Source organism: Pyxicephalus adspersus, chromosome 5, assembly GCF_032062135.1.
Source record: "Pyxicephalus adspersus chromosome 5, UCB_Pads_2.0, whole genome shotgun sequence".
Classification (NCBI taxonomy): domain Eukaryota; kingdom Metazoa; phylum Chordata; class Amphibia; order Anura; family Pyxicephalidae; genus Pyxicephalus; species Pyxicephalus adspersus.
The window spans coordinates 36,776,314-36,788,752 of NC_092862.1; the positions used below are offsets into that span (position 1 = coordinate 36,776,314).

At 35.9% G+C, this 12,439-nt stretch overlaps 1 protein-coding gene across 4 annotated transcripts in view; it reads right to left on the reverse strand.

The window, feature by feature from the left end:
* Positions 1–7,061: 7,061 nt before the first annotated feature.
* The window catches only part of UBXN2B (UBX domain protein 2B), a 14,942-nt gene continuing 9,564 nt past the window's right edge, over positions 7,062–12,439 (reverse strand). For 2 of the 4 annotated variants that reach the window (XM_072411156.1, XM_072411157.1), the window contains exons 7-8: positions 11,104–11,265; positions 7,062–9,762 (exon numbers count right to left, since the gene is read on the reverse strand). In XM_072411156.1, coding sequence (XP_072267257.1) covers positions 9,543–9,762; positions 11,104–11,265 — 382 coding nt within the window. In that variant the 3' untranslated portion in view covers positions 7,062–9,542. Of the gene's footprint in view, positions 9,763–10,328; positions 10,530–11,072; positions 11,266–12,439 lie in introns of those variants that run through there. The other 2 variants (XM_072411159.1, XM_072411158.1) reach the window with 2 other exon arrangements.

The window sequence follows — 12,439 nt, forward strand, 5'->3', positions numbered from 1 at the left end:
AGGGGTTTATAACCCATCCCAACATAACTAAAAAGAAAAAAAAGGTTTGATATAAATACAGTACACTTGATGAATAATGAATAATGAATAACAAATGAATAATATTGTCTACAATAGTAATCAGTAATATTAAATCTTTGTGTAAATTCCTTAACAGCAATTCAGTTGGTGTAAAGAAAAATATCTCAACAACCTTGAGATAAAGGAGAATCCCCACTCCATTTACAAGCAATAAACATTATTGAGGGTATTTAGCAGTCACCACCTTTGCTCAGAGGTATAGAAGAAGCAAAACTATACACTCATATGAGATGTTAGTGTTTAAGTACAGTTTATTATTTTCTTTTGGCAAGCATGTTGCTGGTCACTTACAATCCAAGCTTGGATTTAAAAACAAATAAAGACAGTCAGGGAACTCTAAAGGGAGATTAGGAGCAAGTATGAAATTATATTGCCATATAGAAAATATTGCAGCTGCACTAAAGTCAAAAATTAAATTCATATTACTTCAAACTGAGTTTAGGTAAATTCTGTAGAACAACAGGACTAAACTTAAATTCGTGGGTGATGTCTGATGCAAATCAGTGCTTTGTCTGTGCAGAATAAGGCAATAGGTTTACCCGAATGCCTCCCTACACAGCGAAATGTCATTTCCTTTACCCTTATTTTTCTGCCACCCTAGCTTGTAAGCTCGGAGTCACGTAAATCAGTGTCAGTCAGGGCTGAGTGCAGTCTCCTTGGCTTGATATGACCAAGATGAGCCAAATACCAGAAGTGACACCAAATTGGCACCAAAATGTGGTTTTATAAATATATCTATACCATAATTCTGTACAGCTAAAATTTATAGTTTAATCCCTTCATACACGGTGTTCAGACACAGTCCTACCACCACAAATTGGCCCTCTACATGGATGATCTTTTACTAATCCTCACACAACCCCATCGGACTTCCAATGCTTTGGTTGTTTTAGTAACTTTAAAGTGACTTATTTTAAAATGGAGGCCTTGAATGTGACCCTTCTACCACACTTGGTCCCAACACTTTAAAGGAATTTTCCATTTAAATAGAATAAAACCTCCATTACATACCTAGGCACTGTGATCCCAGCAGTTCTTACCTTACTTACTGGAAGTCCAGGGCGATCTCATGGTTTGGTAGAATGTCAGTTTTGAAGATGAACACTTTTCCCAAATTCCTATATATTTTTCAAACTATGCCCTTAGCCTTGCCTAAAAGGTTCTTCCGAACCCTGCAGTCTCTTCTGAGAAAATTTGTTTGGCGTGAAGGTTGCCCCGAAACCTAAATTATCTCTTTTGTGCTCCCCCAAACGGAAAGGAGGCCTGGGTCTCCCAAATTTTGAACTATGCCATAAGGCAGTGATGTTGGCACATGTAGCTGAATGGCATAAGACGCCCTAAGACAAACTTTAAACCGTTGCCCAGAGGGATAGACATGACCATTTTTATCTTACTACATACCCAGGCCCACTTACATCTCTGTTGGACAACCCTGCATTCCCAATGAACATCTTAGTCTCCACCATTGGTGGATATAGTAGAGAGGTATGGCCTCAAGCCAGACACTTTATTGACCCTGCGGGGGGCTCCTTCCTACCCCCCTCCTTTCATACCCCATTGGGAGTTCATTGGTTTCTTAGAAACCAACTGAACTCCTATTGTAAGCATGCTTTTCCCTGTTTGCACAGAAACCTGACAGAGTTTGAAAAACTGTGTGTATCCTCCTCCAATCGCCCACGCCACATGGTCTCTACTGTACATTAATTGGTATTAGCCCCTACAGTAGATTCCTCGCCTAGATATGTCCGAGAATGGCATAGAGACTTAGGTCAAATCATCTTCGACACTGACTGGCAGAAGGCCTTTACTCTGACACATAAGACCTCTGTCAGTTGTTAGCTGCAAGAAAAGAACTAGAAAATCCTGACCATGTGGTACAGGGACCCAGTTTCGCTGAACCATATGTTTCCTGACCAATCCAACACATATTGGCGCTGTGGGAAGGAAAAAGGAACATAACTGTATATTTAGTGGTCCTGTCCTGTTATTCAGCCCTATTGGAAAGAGATCTCTGTATGCTCCGAATTTTACGATCAACATTTAACCCCCATGCCAAAAATAGCTTTACTCACGCTATTCCCGGGCTCACTAGCGGCTCAGAAAAAACTATTGTATGGTTACCTGTTCTCAGCTGCTAGGGAGCACATAGTGGAAACAGACCCGCTCCCCCCTTTTCTCAATGGGTTGCTCGGGTCAACGAGTTCATGAGATTAGAGGTAATAAGAGCCATGGATGATGACAACAATGAGGCATTTACCCCCTGATGGTCAACATAGTTGATGTACTCCTCCTCCCACTCACTTGTCAACAGACTACGTCTTTCATTCCATGGTTCTCTTTTAGACTATGATTTACACGTATCTCCACCCCGTTTGCCCAACCCTGGCACCCCAATCCGTGCTGTATTTTTATGTTTTATATCATATGTGTTGATCTATTATAGTCCTTATTGGATGTACAATTGCTCATAATGTTTCTATTTATGACTACTGAGGTTTACCTTTTGAAATGCCAATAAAAAAAGGTTTACCCATAAAATGTATACTTTAATAAATGCAGAACATAAATTAACAACATCAATTTTACCATTTCAACATGATAAAGATAGGTAAGTAAATAATTCCTTTACCATACACAGTTATTGTATGTTATGGTTTTATATGGTAACATGTTTCACAGAGGCTTCATTAGACCCAGAAAAATATATTCAATAATCAAAATTGATAGATTTATTCTAATTGTGTAGTTTTGCAGTAGACAAAAACATTGTATCTACATTTCTTTTAAAAAACAGGAATATGTATTTGTTGGCCATGAGCAAAAAAGGAAACCGCATATTTTATAAATCATTTGATATAATTATGCAAGTCTTAAAAACTCTATACTATAAAAGTATAGTTGTAAACAGTACTGCCTCTAGAGGTGCTGCAAGTTTCTCCCGTTAAGATGTAATGATATCCTTAATTTATGGTGAAATCACTAACCCATGTAAATAAACGTGGTATATAGCAAACTTCCGTGTTTTACAAAGAGCATTATTAGTATTTTAAAAGGAAGGAATATATATACAAATAGCTTTTAAACAAGTAAGTGATTATTTCCTTACAAATGTTGTAATCAATATGAAGGAAAAAATCCCAAAAACCATTCAAGTGGAGAGTTCCATGAGATATAACATCAGACACCATGTCTTAAAATCAAGAATTTTTTAGAGTAGTATGTTTAAAAAGAGAGGGCAGATGGGTTGGCCAATCAGAATATTTGGCAAGCTCAGTATGAAGAGATCCAAAGCAACAGTGTGAAGCCTGCTAAGGTATAATTGAATGAATCGATTTCTCCAACTGTTATCTTGGTGAAGGTGAGCCTAGTACAAAGCTCAATTATCACATCTTATATGTACATAAAGACATCTCTCCTGCCGTTTGTGTTAGCTTGGATTTAAGTTTTGAAAATTGGATGTGTATGTTGGCTGTAGTACCTCTGTGCTGCTCCACAATCCTGAGGAAGCACTTTACACGAAATGTTTGGAATGTTTGTGCATCATGGATTACTATACTATACTATACTAGACATTATATTTGATTTCTATATTAGCATTTTTATCATCAAATAATAGATCCCTTTGTAATTATAAAAGCTATTTTTGCACTGAGCTGTCTGTAATTGTGTGACAGTACACTCTGTATTATTTTTTCTTCTTGATTTTGAAATATATTAAATAATGTTTGTAATCACTGTTGAATTTTGTTTATGAACTTTCATTTACAGAATATGTATGTGCATGGATTTGGTTTTATAATATTTATATTTATGTAGATATTCCTATTCAACAATCACATCTTAAAAATCCTATGATTTGTTGTCTTTGTTATGTAATATGCAGATATGAGTATGAATCCAAAACTTGATTATATCCAAGAGTTGATTTTAAGGGCAGAATGTTATTTGAAACCTTTTTGTCAATGGGTTAACCTTTGTTAAAATCAAAACCACATTTTGTGCCACAAATATTAATTCGACATTAGATTAAATGGTAAAAACGTTTGTAATAACGACAGAGTATGAAAAAAACATAGATGGTACAATAAGGGCTCTGTTTATAAAACAGGGAATCAGACATTCCCTCAAATATTCCCTTGTGGAAATCTTTCAGGTCCATATGTTTCAATGGCAGTAATTAATTCCCACCAGGGAATGTATGGAGAGATTCTCTGTTTCATAAATAGAGGTTGTAGTTGATCAAAAAAATCATTTAAACTGATCAGAATTATGATAATATTATCAATACAAAATCACATAGTTTATGACTAGCATTACAGTTAGAGTATAACTTTTGTTGAAGACAAAACACACCTAGAGATAGGACTAATCTCTTTTTTCATAGGAATATCTTTTTATTCCATGTGAAGTTGAGGTAATAAAACTCATATCTTATCTCTCTGAAGGACTACATAACAACAAAAATATTAAACTTCTGTAATTTATAAGGAAAACAAAGTAATTTAAAATAAACATAGATAGGAATATATTACTGACTATAATATACCCAACCTGCTGATATTGATATGTAGCGTATCAGAAAACAACCAGTGAACTTCTAAAAATGATTAAAATACAATAAAACAAATTGACAGGGTAATAAATATACAAGGTGAAATTGGTCAATATAATATCACTATGGTGTAAATTTGTTAGCAGCCAAACTACCTAGAAAGCTCAGCGTAAGAAAGTTCAACATCATTTTTCCTGATAGTACAGATTAGTACAGTTCAATTTAACAGTCAGTAAAAAAGAAAAAACACTGGTATTCATAAAATATAGTAGTCATGTGTAGGTAGTATATACAGTAGTTGACAAGACACCTCTGCTCACAGCTTGCAGCATCTCCTGCTTCCCTTTAGCCATGCAGCCTCCTCCTGAAATGCCTTTCTTAGCATTCCCAGCATATACGCTGAGGTTGTGCACATCGGAATTGGATTTTAGAAGCAGATTAGTTACTGGCTTCAATCCAGCCCTGCTATTGGCCGCTAGGACTTTAATGCCTTTCTGCTCACATTCATCAGTTGCCTGTTTGTAGTGTTTAGCTAGGCTGACCTCCTGCTGGTGTGGTTATCTGTCAGATTTATTCTGCGGGACTCTCCTGTAATGCGTTATTAATTGATCACCTGGTTACTTACCCAGGACTGTCTGAGTTCCCCTGGTATCCTCTGTCCTGCTCTGTGGGCTCCTGGTCCTTTGTGAGTCCTTCCTCAAATGCCATCCTTTGTGCACAGAAGTCCTGGGGCAAACATGTGCCTCCTGAAGCTGAGCAGGGACTTGCTATTGGTGAAGAATGTGGAGTTAGACTAGGGGAAAAGCGTCTGGTTAGTACTGGTGCTGGACCAGTGCCTTAAATAAATAGTATTCTCAGTACTTTCAGTAAGTTTAACGTGTACATTTGTTTGAAAAAATAGTTCATATTCCTTTTTGGTACAAATAAATTTGAATATTATTTGCAGAATAAAAGCTCATTGTCCTCCAATTCTGCCCAGGAGGAATGATGTATTAAAGAAGAATGGCTCCTGTTGTCATGTCCTGTAGCAAGAAGGCAACGTAGCAGGCCATGGTGCTTTAAGAAGTTTGGCTTTATGCTTTCCTTTGATCTGGGGCTCATTTGAGGCATAAGGGTCTCAGTGGGGTTTAGAGCAAGGAAGAAAGCTTGAATAGGTGTGTGCAATACTGCAGGGAGTGAAGTAGCATGAGTTTAGATGAGTTGCTCACCTACATGCTGAAGTTCTGAGATGGAGATGCCGGATTCGAGATTTGGATTTGAATTGTAACTGCAGGAGCTATTTAAAGTTGATCTCTCTGCAAATAATAGCTTACCCCCTTGCATTAAGAAATATTAGAGTTTTTTTAAGCCACAATTGGGCAACACTACAGTCCAGATTCTTTTTCCTGTTTACCCTTCTATGGGTGTTCACTTCCTATTAGGTGTCCGATGCCGAACAGTCAATGCAGGGCGTCTGTAAGGGTCTGACTGCAACACCTACAAGGCAGGATAAGTGCCCCTGCCCCCACCCCCCAAAACTGGAAATTACATGCGATATGTTAAGTTACAAGGTAAGAAAAGACAAACAAATGCAGAATAAGTTAGTGGGGGATAAGATGGGGCTAATATTTGTTTGGTGAAAGGTTTTTAAATTTTCTCCCTTCCCAGTAGACACAGTAAAGGTTCAAATAGAACAGCGGTCACCAACCGGTGGTCCCCGAGAACATTTTGGTGGTTTGCGGCTCTGGCTGGTGAGCCCTTGCTCGAGAGGAAGGACCCCGCTGGGGGGAAGCACCGGCCAGAGCCGCAGACCATGCCCCCCCTTACAGATGGTAGGCTTCGGGAAGTTGGCACAACCCACACACTCTCGTCATAGCCTCAGACCTGCGATGGGAGAGTGGGCGGGTTCTTGCATCATGACACTTTAAGTGACACCTGGCTCCCCACGCATGTGCAGTCCGGAGCCGGTAAATTTAGTGGTCCGTCGCCCCCAAAAGGTTGGCGATCACGGAAATAGAATATACAACATGATGTATTATTGGCATACCTATTCTACATATAACAAAGTTATTCCTATAAATTGTGCATTCTTCCAATAAAGATTGAATGAGGGGAGGATTCTGCAACATGGTCATAAATTTCAAAATCATCTTTAATTATCACCTCAAACATGGACCGTTTTTTGGCAGATCCCCTTTTTTCCTTAGTGTCCCCACAAACACTTTCACAATCCAGGCACACCTTTGGAGAAAGGATTTAACCTAGCAGTATGTTACTACAGGTAGACTGAACCCTTATAAAAAAACTTATCACACATCAATAGATCATCCAAACAACATTCAGATGCTTTAGTGAGAATTAAACTAAAAGTTATGGTATTGCAGACAAGCCACTTAACCAACATACAGCCCCAGAACTGTTTAACCGAAACTGAGAAAAGACGCATATGAGCATTTTAGGATTTTTTATTGTAATATAGTGTGTAAAATATAAATAATATTGAACATTTGCTTTTATTATAATAAATAAAATACAAAAACATATCCATAGTCATTAACTTGTGAGACATTTCTTCTCCACTATGTGACATCGTGCAGTGGATTCACAGGTCAGAGATAGTACATACAAAAACAAATAAAGTTATCCAAGGAAAAACCCAGTAGTAGTAGAGACAGACTCATGCAATCTGAAAGTGATGACATCATGCAAACAATATTACATAGTATTAAAGGATAATTTACCCTTGTTAAAAAGCTTTTCAAACATAACTTAAATGTAGAGACTTCTTGGAACTACAAATGAAGAGCCTATAACTGTGTGTTTAAACATTGCAAGTTCTGATTCAAATATTTTATCCTTCTGTAAACTGATGAAAGGTGAATCTGGTTGCTTTGAGTTATTACACACATAATCTGCTGAATTGCTAAGTATGACTATCTCAGGTCTATTAGTGTAACCCAAACTACAATCTTCACAAATTGCCATGATTATTAAATAATTCATTATGTGCACATACTTTACTGTATGAAATCATGCAACAACAATACTAAAAAATAAAAGTTACAAAGATCCAACAGGTGTGTGACATGGCTTGCTAAAAAAAAAAAAAAAAAAAAAAAAAAAAAAACCTGGCAATGCCAGACAATGATACATCTAGGGTTCCTTCTATCCAGATGTACTACCGTGCATTTTGCTTTATTTTCTAAAGCAGGTACAATGGCATCTGGAAATCCATTGTTTAACAACATAATCTGTTCCCACATGTGCACTGGGGTTGATTTACTATGAGTAAAGTGGGCTGTTACCTTTGCAAAATTTTGACAATTAGGTGAAGCTTATTTTTACTTTGAATTCCCAATGACATGCTAAAGATTTTTTTTAGCACATGACTGAGTATTTAAAATGACCGCCTCTTTTTTTCACTAACATTACCTTTTGAATAGTTGACTGTTTCTTAGTAAATTTTCACTATGCTCATTAGCTCTCACTCCTTCTTGAAAATCAACTCTATTGTGTTGCAATGGGCTGAAAAAAACATTTGCTATTCCATTCAAAAGGCATTTAAAAAATAAAACACAATGTGCATAGTAATGTGTGCTTGTGTGAATGACTGCTGACACATGTACAAGACTAAAGTGAATGCTGAAACAATGCTAGAAATTGCTATAATTACATATCAGATACATCTAACTGGGTCCTGTGTGCCTACCAATGGCTGTTTAGCTGCAGCCCATCAAGTGGCCAACACTGTACTGTGAACAAGTTTGGTTAGCACAGAAGTTCCAGGTTTGACCTGAAACAGCATTTCAAAACCAAAGAGGATAAGCACGCACCATCAGAACTGTGCTACCAAGTTTAGAAAACAATAAATGGGGAATTACAATGTAGATACTTACCAGCTCCAGAATAAGGAATCAATAACTCTCTCACATTCTACATTATCTCAGGGACTTCATTAATAAGGTATTCTGTTCATAGCTCTTGACCTCAGAGCACCACTGACCTCATTATAAAGGTTTAAACAGCAATCTTAAAATCACAAAAGTAAGCTTTTGGATCATTGAACCCACAAAGCATCAGTTCTGCGGCCTTGGCAATTTACAAATGTCATAGAAAACTATAGATGAAGCAATCTGCTGAATACAATTTCTTCAATGAAAAATGGCTGCTTCTTTATGCATGAAATCATCCTGTCCAACAGGTACCTATACAATGTAGTACATATTGTACAAACTGTGACCAGTAAGCAAAAACCACAATTTAAAACATAGCTGCTCAGTTTTCCATCTATTACCACCCAATATATCTATTTATTTCATGGTAATGCTGAAGTAGTAGATGGAAAAGGTATATTAAAGTGTCTAGATTTCATTTTATCTGTTATTTACAATGCTTTGCTAAGCAAAGTGTGTAGTGGTTAACTGTTTACTTTCCAGGGAAATGTTAATATATAAGAGTGGGACTTAGTCGTACTATTGCTATATAAGGTAGTATAAAAAAAAAAGCTTCAATCTTAATACTGTAATTGTCTGATACAATTAAAGTTTTAAAAATAAATTACATTAAAATATATTTTGATTATTAAAAATTATTTTAAAATAAAATTCATAAATGCAATCTGTTGTATCTAGATTTCTCAAGGCAACTTATGCTGCCAAGAAAAATGTGCTTCTACTGACAACACTGAAACAGAAAGACACAACATGCAATGTCCAGGGTGAACTGCATACCTGGCTCCCAAAATCTATCTAGACCTGAATTAAAATACAGTGATCTAAAACGTGAGTTTCTTACACTGTTCACTTCATCAAGGACCCAATTATAATGCCACTCTAACTATCAAATGAAATTATAAAATGTCATAATTAAATTTTTACAAATTAACAAAAATACAAAAATCAAAAGAGTAAACAGTCAAGTGAGCTGCCTCTTACTGGTCTGAGACTGTGAAGGGCACTTTTTCTTTTAAATTTCTTTCACTTTGAGCATCATTTAGTTTCTGAAGAAGTACAGTGTTCAGTAAATCAGCTTCTTCCAGTGTCTGGTTCTCATCTGTTAGTTCTGTGTTTGGAAATGTGGTGACCAAAGTAAAGTCAATGTGTGCAAATTCTGATCGAGAATGCGTAATAAAGTGGCGTACATCCATGATCCTGGAAGAGATCAGAATAAAAATACACTTTAAAAACAAAATACAAACCTGCAATAAATAAAAAGATATTTCAATCATCTGTAGCCATACCCTGTGTTTTTTCCATCATTACTGTTTCTCTGAGACACCAGAATGTTCCTTATATATTGACACCTTACAATAATAGTATCCAAGCTTGCCACACAGAAATACAGGTTTCTGACAACAGTTCATGTGCAGACATCTTTCACATTTGTGGAATCAGTATTATAACTACCTAAATCATCTAGCAAGCACCATAAAAATAAAGACATAATTTAGTGTACGAGGGAACATAAACAACAGGTGTCGTTATGGGAGATATAACTCCCAGTATGCAACCCTGTGGATGTCACCTGTGTGTTAAATGTTACTAGATTATACCCTTTGTTAACGTAACTCCTTGGTTCTGATGTTCCTTTTTTTTTTACTTTTTTATTTCTGGTTAACTTACTCTATTGTTGTATGTTATTTCAACCTCATGTTGAATTCATCCAATAAAACTTCAAATTAAAAAAAAAATAAAATAAATAAAGACATAAAAAAAAGTTTTAATTTAAACTAATTTAATACAGGTTTAATCAATGCAGCAAAAATTGGCGATGCATTAAACATCTACAAAAAGGTTTTTGTGGCAGGCTGTTTCTGTAGCTTAGTCTAGAAATGTATTTCCTTATATAGCATTTGTATCTCCTTGCATGCCCTGCCATTCTCTTGTGAAGCTGCAGTCCATGTTCAGAGAAAGAAGAGCTTAGAAAAAAAAAACAACAGGGACTTTGCATTACAGGAAATATAGCCCAGCAGGACTACCAAGTAGCCAATACAGAAACCTAGGCTCATAATGTACTTGCAATTTATACATTTTTTTTCAAATTTCTATTTATAATTTCTTGGATTGATTGAAGTAGAGCAGTCCATACAGTTTGCACACCTTTTTATAGTTCTGTCTTTTAGAGAAATACTGAAAATATGTGCAGATCCTGGCCCTCTGAGTTTGCAGGCCGTGACTAAAGAAACATTTTAGCTTATACAATGTTGTTCTCCAAATATGAATTGCTAGATTACCATGAGCATCATTTATTAAGGATCTCCAAAACTGGAGAAGATTGACTATCATGGGATGACCTGGATGAGCCAGCAAACTCGGAATGGCTCATGTCCAGGACTAAAATCATTTGCCAACTAATTGCAAATTATTTTTAAGAAATCTTTTCCAGGCTTGCTTGCTTACCCAGGTTCTTCCATGAGCAATGAGGTAATAATAATACTAACACATTTGTTTTAGATATGTACCTTATTATAGCATGCATCTATTGACTGTTACCTATGGCTAAGATTGAATCTTTGGATTAGACGAGTCCCATCAGCCAGCCTGATCTGAATTTTTGTTGTTGGTACATGTTCATCAAGTTCAACTTCAGAATTTAAAAATGGCTTGTGTTCTTCTTCTGGGGATGAAGGTGTACTTATTATTTCTGGTGTTAAACTATAAAAATAGAAAGCAAGAAAAATGTTTTTTAGGTGTTAATCAACAAAACCTGAAATCCAGGCTAATAACTAAATAAATAACGTGCAATAAATATATAGGTGAAATAAATGTGCTTTATTTGAAATGTTTTACCTGCTAAGTAGTTTTTATACTTTACTTTAGTAAGTCCAGTGATTTAGGTACACCTAGTAGACATTAAAGACTGGCACACAAATGTGCTGTGTGTGCTTTTGTGGTGTACTGCTACTGATGTGCCATGATTATGTGCTTAGTGAACGGACACAAACATTTTTTCTAATAACTAAAATAAAATATTTAACGATAATTATAATTATTTAAATCTATGCAATGTTTATATTGTTTTGTTGTTTTACAGTGTATTATGGGATAGATTAACTCACCCAGCAGTAACCCCGAGTGTGAAAAAAGAAGCTGGAAGTCACACTCGGGGTAGCTAAGCCTATGGAAAACAATAGTAAATCACGACTTACCTGATCCGCCGGATTCCTTCGTATCTTCGCTCTTCTTCTGGCAGGCGTTCTCTGCACTCAAAAGAGTCACCTGGCAGTTTGCGATGTTGTCAGTGCATACGGACATTCCGTTTGGGGCACGGCACGAAATTCAAAAATATTTGTATTGCATTCAATACAAAATAACTGTATTGAATGCAACACAGTGGATTTATATGTGTAAAAGCAGTACATTGTCTTTCATGAACATTTAATTTACAGTATAACATAAAAGTATGAGCATATTATTATTTTTTTTTTAATTTTAAAAGTTAAAAAAAAACATTTTTTATAATTTTTTTTTAAATGTAATTAATTTATTATTTTGACATGATTTGGTGTTTTAAACTTTAATGTACTCTCTCTCTCTCTCTCTCTCTCTCTCTCTCTCTATATATATATATATATATATATACTATTATAATATACTGTAAAATAAATTTTCATGAAAAACGTACCGCTTTTAGACATATAAAACTGGACAGAAATGAACCGCCCAGGAGGTTAACCCCGCTAGTGTTCTACCTCTTTCACGCAAAAAGCGGTAACATTTTTGGCATGGAAATTCATTTTACATATTAGGCTCATAATTCTTAGGCATAGCTCACCGCAATATGTCCAATATTTATTACACTTATTAATAAAAAAAAATAGTGAAACAT